Consider the following 18,282-nt stretch of genomic DNA (forward strand, 5'->3'; position numbering starts at 1 on the left):
CTGAGTGAGCTACCAGAGGCCTCATGTACCACATAGCTGATGGGCCGAGCGAGCCCCAGAGGCTGGTGCCTAGGAACCACCCTGCAGTTCCTGGGACCGGTACAAGGGTTAGCCGGGGCTCGACCCCCTTCAGGGCGGTGGGGAGCCACACCGGCTCACTACACACAGTTGCCGTTCAGGGGGAATTAGTCTGTCCGTGGGGTCTCCCTCGGCAGCCCTTGCGGTAACTGAAATAAACACTGTGAGCCCAGGCCCTGGGTCAGGGTGGAGCAACAATGAGTCAGGGCTCAGGCCCTCAGGCAGGGCTGAGCAGTAATAATAAGCCCAAGCCTCCTCAGGCCTGGGGGAGGGGGAGACTGCCACCACGAATTGGGTGGCAGGGGGGATGCAGGCCCTCCCACTCCACTGCGTCCCAGCCCGGGGCCCTGGCAGTGGCAGAAGACCCGCTGCTTAGTGGGGATCCTGGCTGCAACACACCGACATGGGCTCTGGCAGTGCTGCAGCCAGACTAGGGTCGGCTGCCCCCGGGCCACTTCCACACTCCCCCTTGGGTTGTACCTAGGTCCTGGTGTTGGGCACTGGGGGATCCAGGACCATGGGTTCTTCGGGGCAGGGTGCGATCGGCAGGTCCGGCAACTCCTCCGGGTAGCGGGCGCAGGGCAGGCCCGGCCAGTCCGGACAGCCGCCTTGGGCCGCGGGGTTTTCCCAGTCTGGGGCTAGACTAGAGACGTCTGGTCTCTCCGGCGGCTGGGGCCTTACTGAGCTCTGAGGGCGAGCCTTTATACTTCCGGGTCACCGCCTGACCCTCTGGGGGCGGGCTCAGAGCTCCCTAGCTCCTCCCACTCCAGCCTCCGGACGGGCTCTTCCCCATCCGGGGCAGCGGGGAGCCACACCGGCTCACTACAGGACCCTTTTTGCAAAGTAGAGACTCTAGGTCGCCCCCCTTCCCCCCACCAGGTTATGTTTATCTACTCCCATGAGCCCCGCTCTCTCTGTGTTCTTAGCTCCCCCATGGCTCCTTTCAGCTTCACTTACCACTTCTTTCTTCTGGCTCTCCCTGATCCCTCTGGGCTTCGCTAGGCCTGTTTCTCTGGCTGCCCTCCCCACAATGCCTCAGCTCCTGTCACCTGCCCATCTCCCCCACCCTGTTCTTTATCCCCAGTCCCTGCATTCCTTCCCTCCAACCCAGTGCTCAGTCCCTCAAGGTCTAGCTCCCTGCTGTGGCCCAACTTCGTGGAACTGATTGGGACACCAGTGTTCACCTGACCAGGGACAATCCCCACAACCCAAGATGTCTGGGCACAGGCCCTTTGCCTCTGGTAGATCCATGGGGCTTGGAGGGGCCACACACCCTATGCCTCATTCATGTGCACTCATTTACAGCCATGCAAAGTGAGTGTGAAATGCTCCCCAACCAGAACAGCGCTGTTTTTACACTGCATGGAGCCCAGGAAATCAAGCCTGCCTCCCTGTCCACTGGGTGGCATGTTGCCTCCCACACTCTGGCCTCAATGGGTCTGTTAGCACTGCCATTAGACCCCCGCAGCAGGCCTGTGCCAGCTGACTTAGGCTCGTGGGACTCGGGCTAAGGAGCTATTTACTTGCCCCAAGCCCAGATATCTACACCACCCTCAAACAGCCCCTTAGCCCAAGTCAGTTGGCACGGGCCAGCCATGGGTTTTTAACGGCAGCGTGGGCATATCCAGTGACGGGCAAGGTCCAGCTTCCCCCACTTTTATTGCACCTGGTGGGAAGTGGGGATTAAGGCCTGAGCCAGGCCCCCTCTTCTGGAGGAGCTGGTTCTTCTTACCACTTAATCTGCACCTTTGAACCCGAAGTTCTTGCTACAGAAAGAGCTGGTGGCTGGGTCTGAGATGGGAAAACTCCATTTGCTGTGTCAACACCTCTCAGAGTGACCTTCATGAGACACCACCCTCTCTTGCACCCAGATCCCACCTCACCCCCACTCCCCAGCCAGACCTGTCTGTCATTTCACTTTTATTATTGGGAAATACTGAGGCCAGACACATGCCTTTGAAAATTACAGTCTACAGCTGTGCTCGAGCTAGCGTGCTAACAGGAGAAGTGTAGCTGTGGTGCCACAGGGTGGGAGGGGCTAGCTGCCCTGAATACGTACTTAGGTTTTCAGACGGGATTGAACACAGAATGTTTAGGCTGGCTACGCTGCTATTCTTAGCACACCAGCTCAACCAGAGCTAGCGCGTATGAAATTACCCCTCCAGCTCCAGTAGACAAAACTTCACTTTGCTTTAGACTTACACTTTGCTTTAGACTACAGAAATTAATCCTGCTGGGTTTCTGGATAATGGGGTCCCACACTGGGAAGCATCTTGTGTAGGCAGCTTCATTAAATACCTAGCAGGGCTGGCAATGGTCAGACCTGAATGAATTGGCGCAAGTTTCTCCTGTTCTTTGGGAGACATGAGTGAGGTGAAGTGGGGTCCCCAGCCCAGCTGGCTTCTTGTGGAGTCTGGCAGGAAGAAGCATCTCTTCTCTAAGGGCAGGCAGCCCCAATGCTGGCCTGAGCAGCAAAGCACTTGGGGAAAATGCCAAAGTTGCCATTGCAGTGGCCTTCAAGCCATTCCTCATTCACTGGGAAAATACAAAGGAACAGGGTAAGGACCTAGCAATCCCTTGAATTGCCTAACCAGGGAGACACAAGCCTTGCTAAGGGTGACATTCACCCCTGCTCAAAGGGCCAGTATAGGCCCATGCACATGTCAGTCCCCCATAAAGCCTAGTGGCTTAGCTGTCAGGAAGCCTTTTGTTCCCCACCTTGTCCCCATCTCCTCCCTGCAAACAGACTCCTGAAGCTGCCCAGCAAAGAACTTCAGGCAGAACTAGAAAGCTACCTTCGGAGAGAATGTCCAGTGTGTCTCCTTCACTGAATTCCAGATCCTCTGGCCTTTGCGCCGTGTAACCGTGGTGTGCTACCATCCTGTAGAGAACGGGTCTGTCTGAACAGGCATCTGTGCCCTATGGGACAAGGCCATGTTGTAAACCGCACAGCAGAGCAGAAATTAAACCAGAATCTAGTGAGGTAGCACAGCATCCCAAAGGGACACGTACCTGGCACCAGAGTGTCAGCCTCCCATCTGTCACCTGCTGCCACATCTGCCCCAGCTCCTCTTCTCCCGAAATCACAATTAACTCTTTGCTGTCTGAAAGCCTGCAGCTGAAGTAAGAGAGGAGGTCAGAGAGAACGTACTAGGGCCAAATTTAGAGGTGAATCTAAGCTTGTGCAACTTGCATCTCCCTCTGATTCCCTAAGCATGTCAGTCCAGGAACTCCAGGGTATGTCTGTGCTGGAGCTGGAGGTGTAATTCCCCGTTCAGCAGACAGACCCGTGCTAGCTGCAGGGCCGGCTCCAGGCCCCAGCACGCCAAGCGCGTGCTTGGGGCGGCATGCTGCGGGGGGCGCTCCACCGGTTGGTGGGAGGGCGGCAGGTGGCTCCGGTGGACCTCCCGCAGACGTGCCTGCGGATGCTCCACCGGAGCCACGGGACCAGCGGACCCTCCGCAGGCACGTCTGCAGAGCCGCGGGACCGGCGACTGCCAGAGCGCCCCCCGCGGAGTGCCGCCATGCTTGGGGCGGCAAAATTGCTAGAGCCGCCCCTGGCTAGCTGTGCTTGAGCTAGCGTGCTAACAGGAGAAGTGTAGCTGTGGTGCCACGGGGTGGGAGGGGCTAGCTGCCCTGAATACGTACCTAGGTTTTCAGACGGGATTGAACACAGAATGTTTAGGCTGGCTACGCTGCTATTCTTAGCACACCAGCTCAACCAGAGCTAGCGCGTATGAAATTACCCCTCCAGCTCCAGTAGACAAAACTTCACTTTGCTTTAGACTTACACAAGACCTCTAAACTGGCCACACAAAGTGCAACTGAGTTGAACCTGGAGTGCCTTAAATGTTGTGCTGGCTGGGAGAAAATCATTTCTAGGTCAGGGGTGTCTACAATAGCATTTCTCTTTAAATTTCCCCTGCTTTCACTACTGCTGGTGCAGTTCCATACTCCTTTGGTCCTGCGAAACCTCCCTATTCACACATTCCCTGTCCCCAAGGAGTCAGTGTTGTGCTCTAAAGCAATGAGGTGGAATATCCAGGGGACAGGGCTCTGTGTGACTATTCAATTGGGAGAGGGGACACAGTGCTGGTTTGTATGTACTCATCTTGTGAACTGTGGCTATGACTGCCTGAGCCCTGTTGAAGGACAAAAGGCCCTGAGGAGAACAACATGGACGGCAGACATGGTCTTAATGCCTAACTCCTTGGGCAAACACCGCTTCAGAGAACTGCAATGACTTGTCTGCAATGGCAAGAGGAAAGCTGCAGCTCACCAGGAAGGAGAAACTCCAACTCAGCCTTTGGCACCAGCTCAGGGTAGCCAGAGTGTGACCCTATTTCCAGTCTGTGACCAAGCCTACCTCAGCTTCCCAAGCTCTGCCTGCTGGCTGAACGTCTCCCTCAGCAGAGACCTGAGGTCTGACAGGGTCAGGGCCTTGTTCACTTTAACTGTATAGTCACAGTGGACTTTCAGCAGGATGGATCTGTTCTCGCTGGAGGATGCTTTGTCCTGAGCCAGTGGGACCTGCTGACAAACAGGGAGCAAAGGAGAATCTGCTCTGGATGGGTTGGTTAGAGCGATTTCACCAGCAAATATCAGAATAACAATAATGCCTATTCTTATAACAGCAGAGCTCAACGCACTTTACAATCTGTTAATGTATTTACCCTCACAACATCCTTGTGACGTAGGGAAATATTATTATCCCCACTTTACAGCTGGGATGCCAAGGCACAGAGACATGAGGTGACTTACCCAGGAAGTCCTTGGTGGAGCAAGGAACCGAACGCAGGTCTCACACATCTCAGCCAGTGCCCCGACCACTAGCCCATCCTTCCATACCCAGAGTCAAGAGTGGGGGCCTAACCCAAATGCCAACCTCAGTGCCACCAAACTCCATGTGGCATAAAATCTGAACCAGGATCCATATGTGAATTTCACATATGGGGCCCATTTCTCAAAACCCTGGATCCAAACACTTCCATTTTTCCCCAAGGAAGAGTCTGGATCTGAATCCTATAACTCAGACACATCTAATCAGCACAGGAGTTCTGCTTATGCCAGAGGGGAGACAGGTACTCCCTGTGTTATCATGCAAACATGTCCCTACTGTGATGCCGCCAGGTCCCATAATTTCTTGTGGAAATTTCAGCTGCCAATCCATGCAGCTTGGCACAGCACTGACTCCAAAATCACAGGGAGTCTAGTGGCCATGCCAAATGAAGTGCGGCTACTGGTGACCTGACCAGCAGGTGCCTCTGACAAAGGATCTGTAGGCACAAGTCCCACGTGAGGTAGGAAAAGGATACAGAGGTGATTTCACTGACCCCTGAAATGCAGTGCTCTCTGTGATAGAACACAGTGGTTGTTAACAGCACAGAGCAACAGTATGGGCCTGGAAGAGGAAGATCAAGGACTCAGGAGTAACAGACAAAAGTCCATTTGGGAGTTAGGATCTCTCTGGGATGGGGGGAGGGGAAACTGGTCTGGAAGAAAAGGCTTTCCAGTCAGGGCCGGCTCCAGGCACCAGCTGAGCAAGCTCATGCTTAGGGCAGCAGATTCTACGGGCGGCATTCCACCCAATCCTAGGGCGGCACGGCTGCTTTTTTTTTTCTTGTTCGCTGCTCTGGCTGCCCTGTAGGGGGCAGCGGCGCGGAGGAGGGGAGCGACCTGCAGCAAACTCGGCAGGGCAGCCTGCGTCCTTCCCTCCCAGCCGACTGGAGCAGCACAGAGCCCTCCCAGCAGGCGGCGCGGTGGTCGGGGTCATGTGGCAAGCGCCCTGCTGAAGTGCTGGCCGCCCCCCCTTCTCTCTCTCCCCCCGGCTCCCTCTCCCTCCCCCTCCACCCTGTGCACTCTGCAGCACAGGGAGTCCCCTGCACCCTGGCTCCGGCCGCCCTGTAGGGTTTTTTTGTTTTTTTTCCCCCTGCTTTGCCGGCCGCGCCGTTGTTCCCCCGTCCCCCGCTTTGCCGCTCTGGCCGCGCTGATCCCCCCCCCCCCGCTTTGCAGCTCTGGCTGCGCCGCAGGGGGGGTTTTCCCCACTTTTTGCCGCTCCAGCCGTGCGGTTTTTTTGTTTTGTGTCCGTTTCCCCCTCCCCCCCCTTTGCTGCTCTGGCCGCTCCGTGGTTTTTTTGTTGTTTTTTTGGTCCCTGCTTTGCCGCTCTGGCGGCCCCCCCCTTTTTTTGGAGGGGATGGCAAAAAAGCCAGAGCCGGCCCTGTTTCCAGTGAGCCCCAAAGTTTTGGGGTGGCTCTGGAGTTTTGGTGGAACTGGGCTGAATCCACTCTTACCTTTGGCACCAGTGATTTTATAGCCTTAATGGTTTGTGACGTTGGGGAACATTGCACCTGCAAGTCTGCTTGCAGATCAGCATCATTTGCAGCAGTGTCTTCTCCTTCAGCAGGTCCTGCAGAGCAAAACATTGCCAAACAGCCATCATGACAATGGGCAAGTCCTCTTTGGAGGAGATGGAGTTGGACAACTTTGGGGGGGTCCCACTGAGTCACATCTGGAGGGACTCCAGGCAGCGTGAGAAGCCACCGATTTTATTGCCTGAGCTGTCCATCCGTCCCCTCTCAGGGACTGGCATATAGAGCCCTGCCTGCCCTCGTCACCGTAGCAAGGGGGGCAAGTGACAAATGGCAGCAGCTGCATTTATTGGACACCAGCTCTGAATCACCAGGTGCCTGCCAACCAGTTCATTTCTATTTGGACACAGTCCTGGCCCCCAGTCTCTGTTGAGAGCAGAATGAGTGGGCCAGAGCAGAGCAAAGTGTGTGCAGTCATCCCTGACACACAGAATCTACCCTGCTACCAGGGTACTCTTGGGTTGCACAGTCAGTCCCTGCCAGTAACCACATGCTGCAAGTGGGGAGCTAGCCTTGCTGGTATTGTAGGTTCCCTAGCGCAGTGGTGTTTTGGGGCACTGGCAGGTGATCCCACACAACTCCCATTGGGATCCTTACCCCCACATGCCTCTTCAGTCTCAGAAAGCAGGATTTACCTTGCTGCTGGCGGTCCATTTCCTGCACATGGGGCCGGTTGGGGGGCACTTTAATGGGAGGAAGAGGAATCCCATTACTGACTTTCTGCAAGAGAACAAAATGAAAAGAACTGATCAAACACGTGAGGAGAGTATGGCTGAGGCCAATGTTGAGCAGAACAGTTCTAAGGAACTGGAGTTTTGGGAAATCAGCTCCCTCGTTCCCCATTGGCCAGAAGGAGCAGGTGGCAGCTGGTTTGCATCACTGAGTAGATTTCAGGCTATGACTTTAAGGGTGGGCAGAGCCTCAGGGATGGCTAATTCATTAACTCAGGTATGAAGTGGAGCACTCAGGCTCCTCCAGGCTTCCCCAGAGGGTGGCTACCCACCTAGTACCCATATGGGTTTGTTTTATTTTGCTGCACTGTTTGCTTTGTTCACCTCTCTGGGATCCCAACCCCACATTTAGTCTGGGGATGGCCACTTCCCCATCTGACCAAAAATGGAAGCTGTCTTCACTGGGATTTCCATGGCTGATCCCTCTGACACAAGGGCTTGTCTGCCCCTCACTCAGCTCCAAAGTTCTGCACTGAACAGGTTTACAGCAGGGAACCCTACCAACTCCATAGGATAAATTATAACAGAGTCATATATCAGAGGGGTAGCCGTGTTAGTCTGGTTCTGTAGAAGCAGCAAAGAATCCTGTGGCACCTTATAGACTAACAGACATTTTGCAGCATGAGCTTTCGTGGGTGAATACCCACTTCTTCGGATGCAAGCAGTGGGTATTCACCCATGAAAGCTCATGCTGCAAAACGTCTGTTAGTCTATAAGGTGCCACAGGATTCTTTGCTGCTTCAACAGAGTCATAGAATATCAGGGTTGGAAGGGACCTCAGGAGGTCATCTAGTCCAATCCCCTGCTCAAAGCAGGACCAGAGGAAGTTCATTCACTAGAGGCCACTAGTATGTCAGAACTGAAGTGGGCTCTGAAATTCCCTGCTCACTGCAGTGGGCGCGTGGGTGTGAGTCACACCTTGTCTGCTGGAGGATTCAAGTGGAGACAGCTTTCAGCCGGGTCAAGCCATTAGAGCAAGGCTGCATTGGGTACAATATGGTGGGTCCTAACTGTTAGGAGGAGGGGGTAAAAGAAATGGATTTTTTCCAAAATGGAAGCTTAGACTTTGCAGGAAACACATCAGAGCTGTGGAAAAAATCCACCTTTTGCCTGCTGCTTGGATTTACCATTGTCCCTGGCTGGTTGAAAGCCCTGGACCTATGCATGCGGTGAGTCTGAAGAGAGAGCCCACTGCCTTGCTCTGTGGTTCAGAGCCCTGCCACTCACAGTGGCCTGGCTGTGTTTTCTCTCCCTTCCCCATCCCATAGTCACAAGATTGTCCCCTTACCCACTTATCAGCCTTGGGGGCATAAACAGGCTCCAGGTGAGAGGTCGGTATACGCAGTTTCTGGGAAACACAGAGCAGAACAGAAAACAGGGTGAGACCAGGCACACTTGAAACAGACACTCTTCTGCCCAGTGCAGGAATTCTCTTCACTGGCCTTGACAACCCCACCTTGCCCCTCAGTCATTCACACCCCTGTGGCATGTGTCATTTCCCGACACGCCACTCTGACCAGGTCACTCTGTCTGCTGGCTCACTCTTCTCCATCATCACAAACGCAAACTACTTGCCATCGCTTTCAAGGCCCTTCACAGCCTGTCCCCACCAGCCTTCCTCGCCCACTTGTTAACTCTTAAAGAGGAACCTTTGTGCTTCCTCCCATGCTGCCCCTCACATGCAGGAGGAGCTGCCTCCATCTTTCTTCAGTTTCCTCTTTATAACTCTTCTGTGCTGTGATGCCTACCAGAAAACTTGGCAATGGTTAGACTGCTGGTTGTGCTGAGACCACTGCCTGTCAGACTGACCAGTCTTATCTCACTGTGTCTTTCTGCTCCCCCATCTGTCTTTGGGCCCACACGTTTTCTCTGCCTTATACTTTGACTGTAAGCTCTCAGGGGCAGGCACTGTCTCTTTATTCTGAGTTAGTACAGGTCATTGCACAGAGCAATCCTGGCCCTTGACGGGGCTCCTGGCCTCTATTCTCATATAAACACCAATGTTTACATTGGCCCCCTGGGGATTGCACGTGGGTGGTGACGCCCACTTGGGGACACAGCAGCACATTGCTCTCCCTTCTGAGGACCCTGCTTTCCATACAGCAGTTGCGAGAGGGCCACTGGATGAACCCTAGACACTTCTTGTGCACTTTATGCTGCAGGAGGTGAGGCTTCACAATGGGTGTGAATTGTGCCCCTGCTAGTGGTTCTACCGAATGTTTCTAGTTGCATAATCCCTATGGAGGATCCACATGTGTCGGAAGGGATAAGGATCAGAAAAAGCTGAGGTCTCCAGTTTACCGGCCAGTGGAATTAGAGAGGTGACGGGGAAAACTCAATGAGATCTGAACAGCCCTGAACAACCCTTAACAGCTGCTGCTATTAGTGTCCAATCCATGAAAGTGAACTGGCAGTTTCAGAGAAGGTACCGTCATATCCCACCCTCTTGGGTGCTCCAGCTCCTGAGAGCTGCCAAAGGAATATCCTATTAAAGCCTCAGTAAGCCCCAGCTGGCAGGGAGTGCTGCAGTGTCTACTGATGCTGTGCTAGAGGCAGGAGCAGCAGCCTGTCAGTTCCACATACCTGTCCGTCACTTATGGCGGTAGCCCAGCCATCTGCCCCTTTAGTTAGTACAAAGATGATAGTGCTGCTCTTCACTGCCATCTCCTCAGAGTCCTCAGGGTAATAATGAGTCACGACTCGATAGTAACCTGAGCTGCGGTCTCTGGAGAAAAAATAATAACAGCTTTACTCAGCACCCTTTGGGGCTGTCACTCTCCCATTGTGGGGTGTGGACACCACTGGGTTTAATGGGATTCCCTTCTCTTTGCTCCTCTGGTTACCCTTCTTGGAGACATTCAGGCTAGGAATGGGCATTGCCATCCTGTGACCTATCCACTGGCTCTTCTGTCAATGCACTTTGAAACATAAAGAGTGGTAGGACATTCACCGCTCCTCAGGTGCCAATGCACCCTGGAACAGTGCCACTCTTCTCTGGGTGGAGTCCCCATTGCATTCTGCTGGAGAACCTGCCTTTTTACTGGGGTCTGAGGAAAGCCACACCCTTCTACTCTGTCCATCTAGTCACTTACAGGCCTCCATCCCCATAGCATCCAAGCATCTCACAACCATCAAGGACTGTCTCCTTCCCACTCCGCTGTGCAGTAGGAGAGCATCATTACCCCCATTTGCAGACGAGGAACTAAAGCAAAGAATGATCAAGGAACACATTTTTAGAAGAGCTCAGGGCTAAATTTTCAGAAGAGCTCAGAACCTACAGTTGGGACTGGACTTTCACTGTGGCTCCACTCCCAGTTAGACACCTAAACTTGTCCAAGGTCCAATGACAAGAGGGTTATGGATCTAGCGTCTCACTTCAGAGCTCTAACCACGAGCCCATCCTTCCTCTCACATGGTGATCCTCCCTCGCCATATAGTCTCAGTTGTGAGCTGAGTAAACTCGAGAAAACTTCTCTTGCGAACATCTCCCCACATAGGCAGCAGTAGCCTTGGGCTGTGTCTCCATGGTGCAGTTACCACATTTATGGTCTCTCAGAGATGATAATCCATGAACTTTTGGAGAAGAACATGCCTGTGCGCCAAAGTGCAAAATATCAGGATGTGAGACAAATAAGTAAATATCGGGACAGTCCCGATAAAATTGGGATGTCTGGTCACCCTACATGCCAGTTACTTCTGGGAGCCACCTGAGGTAAGCGCCTCCCGGCTGGACCCCACACACCTCACCTCCTCCCACACCCCAACCCATTGCTCCAGCCCTTAGCCTCCTCCTGCACTCAAACTCCCTCCTAGAGCCCACACCCCCTCCTGCACCCCAACCCCTTGACCTAGCCCTGAGCCCCTTCCTGCACCCCAAACCCCTCATCTCCAACCTCCCCCAGAGCCTGCACCCCAGCCAGAGCCCTCACCTCCTCCCACACCCCAACCCCTTGCCTCAGACCTGTGAAAACGAGTGAGGGTGGGGGAGAGCGAGCGATGGAGGGAGGCGGGTGGAGTGAACAGGGGGCGTGGCCTCAGAGAAGGGGTGGGGCAGGGTGTGGCCTCTGAGAAGGGGCAGGGAAGAGGGAAGTGCACAGGTGTTTGGATTTGTGCAATTAGACAGTTGGCAACCCTATTCCTGAACCACCTTCTAGCTTTTCGAGATGAAAACAATGGGCCAGATTCAGCCCTGGATTATTGGAAGCACAAACCCAGGGAAGTCAATGGAGCTGCACCTCCTTAGACCAGGGCTGAATTTGGCCCCAGTTACAGCAGTGCTGATAGGAGCATTTGGAAGCCTTGTCCTGGGGGCTAGAGCCAGGAAACTGAGAGTAGGTAGTTGTGGGTTCTAACAGTGGTGCTGCCATTGACTTACTATGTGGCCTTGAACAGGTCACTTAACCTCTCTTTCTGTCTGTTTCCCAACCTGTGACATGGTATTTAGCTGGCTCACAGGGTGGCTATGAGGCTTAATCAATGTCTGCAAAGGGCTTTGAGATCCTTGCAAGGTGTTATAGAAGTGCCAGGTGTTATTGTTATTAACTACAATGACTATCGCAGTCACACAAGTCTTTCACACACACAGTGTTTTCTCCTCAGTGATGGATCTCTGGGACTGGGATACTGCAGAGTCTTCAAACCAAAACCTCTGGGGACAAGACAAGGTGCCATGAAGAGAAATAGTGACAGAAGAGCAAAGCCATCCAGGACTGGTCACTTACCGCACAGCATTGACACTGGGTTCGTAAAAGCCCTGTCTCTGTGGAGAAACAACAGCGTCTATTTCATAGAGCCAGATTCCAAGCCAGAAGGGACCATTGTGATCATCTAGGCTGACCTCCTCTATAACATAGGCCAGAGAACTTCCCCACAACGATTTGTAATAGCTTGTATCAGGCAGTAATCCAGAGTCTGAGCGAGAGTTTCAGTCTCTGACATTTTCCCTCCTATTCTCCTGTCCACACTTGTCATGCAATCATTCACCACTCTAGGGACAGTCATCAAGGCCACTCCACACTGCTGAGCAGTGCTGGCAGCCCCCTCTTCTCTGCCCACCCCACCCAGTAGAGACCAACCTACTTGCGTGTTCCCCTGCTCCTAACATTCACATGACAGTGCACCCCACTGCCCTGGAGGATAGGTCTGTAGTGGTGCTGGGCAAGTGAGTTAAACATTACATAGACTCTGCTGCAGCGGCTTTAATTCAGTGCAGAGAAAAGAACGCTCTGTTCAGGGGGCAGAGACTTATGTGCCTCATCTGAGCCCCTCTGGCCAATGATGAAGCACAACTGATGGGGTCTGAGGGGTGGAAGGATATCTGCAGTGATATGGCACTTAGAGGGTAGGAATTGCTAGGCAGGGGGAGGCGTGCGGGACTCAGAGCCCCAAGGAAACCTCTCAGCTACACTAAAATATTATGGAGTCCATGACAGGTTCTCATCCTGATGGACATCTTGGCTGGGGACCCTAAGTGGAGCTATATGACAATGATGCCATTACATGACCTTACCATGCATAAATCAAGTACCTCAGTTGTTGCACTCACCTGTGGCCTGAGAGGCTCAAATCCGATGTACTCGTCATTGGGAATGACGGAGGAGATCACCTGACAGAGGACAGATCAGATCAGACTCTGGATCACATGAAGGAACAGCAAGGCCCCATTAAAACTGCCTCTGGGAATCAGTCACTCACCCTGGTTTTCCCATGAGTGAGTCCCTAGCACCAAGTGGCAGAGCTTAACAAAAAGTCACTGCACACAATGGAGAGTGCAGAGCTGAGTCCAGGCAGTAACCCCAGCTACTCCAGGGGCCTGGTTTTCTAGCTCTTGCCATGCTGTTTCCCTACATGTCTGTGGGTGAATCTGAGAGCACAACCACTCATTTGCTCTGCACTCAAGAGGCTCCTGGCCTGTGACACTTACCCAAAGGGTGCAGAGGTCAGAGAAATGAGAAGAGAAATCCTCTGATGATCTGCTAATATTCTCTGAAGGGCATTAACCAATTAACAAAAAAGTCATCCCACAACAAGTGGGAATCTGCTTCAGCTCAGAGGGTCAAACCCTGTGGGACTGGTTAGGTGAGCTCGCATGTCTTGAAAGTGTAATTTTTCAGCATAATGACAAAACTAAGGATTCCCTAAGTACCTGATGAGCACTTTCGGAGGCTCACAATCAGCAAAGACACAATGGTATCAGCACACAGAGCAGTGTGGAGTCATGCTCTATTTACAGAGGGCCAGATCATGTCTCTCACTGGGCATTCGCACAGGGCAGGGAAGGAAAGAAGCCCTTTGCTTGTTGCTCATCTGGAAGGTAGCAATGTAGTGGAGCAGTGGGTGCCAGGCTGCTATTCCCACTCACACAGGTGGGCAGTGAGTGAATGGGCAGGGGTGGGCAGTAGGCATCTCCCTGCAACATGCCGGCCAGTGCAGCTGAGCCAGCTCAAAGAGGGAAGTGTGCTGTGCCAGGAAGAAGGCTAGTGCAGCTGACTTTTCCCCAAGAAGGGAGGGAGAAGCAGAGCCCAAACTGTGACTGTCTTCACTACAGTGCTAAGAGTGTAACTCGAGTGTTGCCCCAGCCCAACTCTCACCCACACACCCAAATCTCTAATTGGAGCTAAGTGGTACTTTAAGTTTGAGAGAGTTGGCCTGTCAGGGGGGTGGGTTGAAGCTGGAGTGCTGCTGATGCAGCGGGGATGCAGCAACTCAGATTACAACAACTCATCAACTGCTAATCCACTCTGCTAATCCAACCAGGATATATCTACACTACAGAGACTATCCTGCATAGCTACGTCAGCATAGCCCCATAGTGTAAACGCAGCTTACGCTGACAGAAGAGGTTCTTTTGTCGATATAGAAACCCTACCCCCAAACACTGTTAGCTATGTCAACAGAAAAGCTCTTCCTTCAGCCTAGCTGTGTCTACACGGGATGTGCTTCTTCATGCCCTTGATTGACATAGTTGTTCAGCATAGACCAGGCCTCATTCTGTGCTGCTGATCCAATCACTCTGTGTAATTTGAGTGTTGTTCTGCAGTGGGGTCACTCTCACTTGAGCTAGGCTGAGTCAAATGGAGTCACTTGCGTGTATTAAATCAAGCTAACTGTTGCAGTGAAGAAAAGCTCCTAGTTACTATTTGGTCCCTGCTCTGCTCCTCAGGAAGTGCAACTATGCCCCACCTTCTACTTAACAGGCAGATAGTAAGGTTCCATATGACCCATATTTCCTGCAACATCCTTCCACTCACAAACAATCCTGTAACTTCAGCCTCATCAGTTTCCCTCTCTGTAAAATGGACACAATAACCCTCACTTTTCTGGGAGCGAAGGGGAGGATTAAATAACTAATGTTTGTAAAGCACTTTGTGATCTTCAGAAAAAATGTACTACACAAGAGCTAGGTATTTATTTAATATTTAATTTCAAAATAATTTTCTCCTGGATATAAAAAGCCCAACCACTGAGGAGCACTTTCCTTATGGACAAAAATGCTTCCAACAGAGTCCTGATTATTCCCCTCCGCTTGTGAAATTCACCTTGCTCCAAGCAAGGACAGATGGTAGGAAAACACTCAAAGCCAGAAAAATAACAGAGGAAAACTTGAAAGACTGGTTCCTTACAATGGAGCTATTGCACTTAGGGTCTAAAGAATCTCAGCTGATATTTCCAAGGCACTGTGGCTGGCAGAGGGCCCAAGCAATGTTACTCTCAGGAGGCTGTCAGTGCTGTGGCTGGTAGAGGACCCCAGCAGTAATGTTCTCAGGAGCAGCCAGAGCCCTGGACCTTGGTTTGCTCATTGCTGACCTTAGTCATCAGGGCCCCATGCTAACATTCTTGCCCTAGGATTGACCTTTCTGCAACCTAGGGGGCCTTACCTTGGGTTTACCCAGGAAATCTTTTGAATCCAGCTGCTCAACTTCCTCCTTTCGTGGTCTGAAAAATTCCCCCAGGGGAACATGTATGGGCTCCAGGAAGAGATGATTCTACAGTTGGGGGAAGAGATCAAACCAAGGACATTAGATATCATTAACCACAGCTTAACATTTAAAAGAGAAAAGTAAATACTGCTTCCCCCATAGGGTGTGGTCAAACCAGGGAATTCAGTGTGGCAGAAATTATGGACTTGAAAAAGCGTGACCTGGACTTGACCAACGTGTAGAGGCTAAGATAGTTCACACTTCTGGGCATAAGCCGATTTCTGGAGATACCAGGGAGGGGTGAAAGGAGAGCATGAAATAAGGTTTGCTAAATAAATCTCTAATCTGCTTCTCCTGTTGATCTTCCTCAATTTTATTATTCTCTATAAATTGTAACTAGAGTCTAGCACTCAGATCCCAATACAAGCAAATAAATGTTTGCCAAAGTACAAAGAATGGGATGAAAATAATACTGAAAATAGCATAATGCCATTTTGGGAATCAATGGTGCAGCCTCCTCTGGAATATTATGTTAGCTTCTAGTCACTCTACCTCATACAAGTCATGACAGAAATGAAAGGAGTTCAGGGATAGGTCTTAAATGTCATTAGCAGCGTGGCGAGAGGTTTGTACAAGGAGAAAATGAAAAGACTGGGACTGTTTCTTTTGGAGAGCAGATGCGTAAGATGAAACATGACAGAGGTAAACAAAATAATGACCAGTCTAGAAAAGGTAAATCAGGAGCTCTTGTTCACCCTCTTTGATAATACAAGAACAAGATATGAAATCAAAAAGCAACACAGTTAAAACAAATAAAGGGAAATACTGTGCTTAACGTGAATTAACCAGTAATTAACCTCTGAGGCTCATTGTGACAAGATATCACTGAGGGTAAAGATTAGCCATTTTTATGGACAATAAGAAGATCCAGACAGGGCCGGTGCTTCCATTAGGCGACCCCAGGCGGTCGCCTAGGGCGCCAGGATTTGGGGGGTGGCATTTTGTGCGCTCCCCACGGGGTGCACAGGAGCTTCCAGTTCCATTCCCATCGCGCCACCGAAGAAGGACCTTCTGCCGATGTGCCATGGAAAACAGCGGCAGGCAATTGAGCAGCTCAATGACTGCCGCTGTCACCTGCGGCATTTCGGCGGAGGGTCCTTCTTCGGTGGTGCGACGGGAGAAGAACCAGAAGCTCCCGCACGCCCAGTGGGGAGGGCACAAAATGCCGCCCCCCGAATTCTGCATAGGGCGCCAGAAACCCTGGTGCCGCTCCTGGATCCAGAGTTACATTCGACAGGGTTTTTAAAAGCATTTTATAGGGGAGAACACCACTGTGCTTTAGAACAGTGGTTCTCAAAGCTGGTCTGGCGCTTGTTCAGGGAAAGCCCCTGGTGGGCCAGGCCGGTGTGTTTACCTGCTGTGTCCGCAGGTTCGGCTGATCGTGGCTCCCACTGGCCGCAGTTCACCACTCCAGGCCAATGGGGGCTGCAGGAAGGGCAGCCAGCATGTCCCTCAGCCTACGCTGCTTCCTGCAGCCCCCATTGGCCTGGAGCAGTGAACCACGGCCAGTGGAGCCACAATCGGCCAAACCTGCGGACACGGCAGGTAAACACACTGGCCCGGCCCACCAGGGGCTTTCCCTGAACAAGCGCCAGACCAGCTTTGAGAACCACTGCTTTAGAACATAAGCAGATCCCTAACCGGCAGCAGCTACGAAGGAACTTCCCCTGTGACCAGATTATTCCATAACTGTCCACTATGGTGTTACTTTCCCCTTCCTCTGAAGCAGCTGGTAGTCATGGAGACAGGATACTAAAGTAGATGGACATTTGCTCTGACAGGCTATCACAGCTTCTATGCTTTGAAGGGAAAGGCACTGTAGGCAGGTGGCAGGCGGGAGCAGACAGAACAGCTGGAACACCCCAATCTTTGGAGTGCTCATAGCCCAGGTGGAGACTTTTTAACTTGGGCCCTATGAAATGTATCCCCAGGACTCAAATCCCCAGGGTTTAACCCTTTATAGTTAAGGCTAAGATTTTGTCACAGATATTGTTATTAATAGTCATGGACAGGTCATAAGCAAAAAAGAAAAATTCATGGAAGCCCTAACCTGTTCCTGGCTTTTACTAAAGATATCCCTGACAAAATGGGGATCTGCAGGTCCCCACCTTGCCTGAAGCAGGGCAGCTGCACAGGAGCTAGGAGCCGCCTGCAGCAGCTGGAGGCTGCGGGGTACCCCGCTGCTTGCAGCTCCAGGGGCCCATGGCGGTCAGGAACTCGGGGGTTCCCCTGCCGCCTAAGGGCTTGGGGGTTCTCCTGCCTCCAGCAGCTCCGTGAGCCCCACCACCCATGGCAACTGGGAGCTCTGGGGGTTTCCCCACTGCCCGCAGCGGCCGGGATTTCGAGGGTTTCCCCGCTGCCACAGCAGCTGGGAGCTGCAGGATTCCTCTGCTGCCTGCAGCTCCAGGGGCCCATGGTGGCTCGGAGCTCTGGGAGTTCTCCCACCGCCCATGGTGGCCGGGAGCTCCGGGGGTTCCCCCTCCACCAGTGACAGCTTCGAGCTCTGGGAGCTGCCAGAGGTGGTGGGGGTACCCCATAGCTCCCTGCCCCTACAGACTGCGGGGGATCCTGCAGCTCCCAACCACCAGTCACTAGAAGTCATGGATTCTGTGACCTACGCAACTTCCATGACTAAATTGTAACCTTATTTATAGTCAGTCTCACCTGCACCCACTCAAGGGCAACATCCAGGCTTGTGGTTCTTCCTTCAGGCCTCTGTCTGATAGCCTCCTCCAGGGTTATTCTAGCTTCCTGCCACAGCCCAAGCCGGCACTGCACTGCTGCAGTATTGTACAGCACCTAAAACCAGCAGGAAGGGGATGAGACTCTCACCAGCAACTCAAGGGAATCAAAACAATGGGAAGTTCACTGAAGCCAACCAAGTGCAGAAACACAAGTGAAACAGAAAGGCGTGTCCAGAGCATCACAGACACAGCAACCAGCTTAGCCTTTCCTCTGCTATTGATCACAGGGATGCTGCTGCGAGAGCTACCTTACAAAACTTCACATACGGAGCTCAGAGAAAATAAACGCTGCGCTACATAAAGCTGTGCTGCTAGGCTGCATACCGCAGGCTCAGAGCCTTTGGGTCAGATCAGGACTAGCCACCAGGGTGCTGGAAGCAAA

General features: G+C 52.4%; 1 protein-coding gene across 4 annotated transcripts in view; it reads right to left on the minus strand.

Moving 5' to 3' along the window:
- Positions 1–459: 459 nt before the first annotated feature.
- Positions 460–18,282, minus strand: part of NOXA1 (NADPH oxidase activator 1) — a 39,834-nt gene continuing 22,011 nt past the window's right edge. For 3 of the 4 annotated variants that reach the window (XM_044992229.1, XM_044992227.1, XM_044992230.1), the window contains 12 exons: positions 17,821–17,955; positions 15,055–15,162; positions 12,723–12,782; positions 11,899–11,936; positions 9,761–9,902; positions 8,466–8,525; positions 7,082–7,166; positions 6,369–6,484; positions 4,445–4,611; positions 3,091–3,196; positions 2,874–2,997; positions 460–2,613 (listed from right to left, as the gene is read on the minus strand). In XM_044992229.1, coding sequence (XP_044848164.1) covers positions 2,516–2,613; positions 2,874–2,997; positions 3,091–3,196; positions 4,445–4,611; positions 6,369–6,484; positions 7,082–7,166; positions 8,466–8,525; positions 9,761–9,902; positions 11,899–11,936; positions 12,723–12,782; positions 15,055–15,162; positions 17,821–17,955 — 1,239 coding nt within the window. In that variant the 3' untranslated portion in view covers positions 460–2,515. The remainder of the gene's footprint in view (positions 2,614–2,873; positions 2,998–3,090; positions 3,197–4,444; positions 4,612–6,368; positions 6,485–7,081; positions 7,167–8,465; positions 8,526–9,760; positions 9,903–11,898; positions 11,937–12,722; positions 12,783–15,054; positions 15,163–17,820; positions 17,956–18,282) is intronic. The other variant, XM_044992228.1, reaches the window with a different exon arrangement.

This window comes from Mauremys mutica, chromosome 18 (genome assembly GCF_020497125.1).
Source record: "Mauremys mutica isolate MM-2020 ecotype Southern chromosome 18, ASM2049712v1, whole genome shotgun sequence".
Classification (NCBI taxonomy): Eukaryota; Metazoa; Chordata; order Testudines; family Geoemydidae; genus Mauremys; species Mauremys mutica.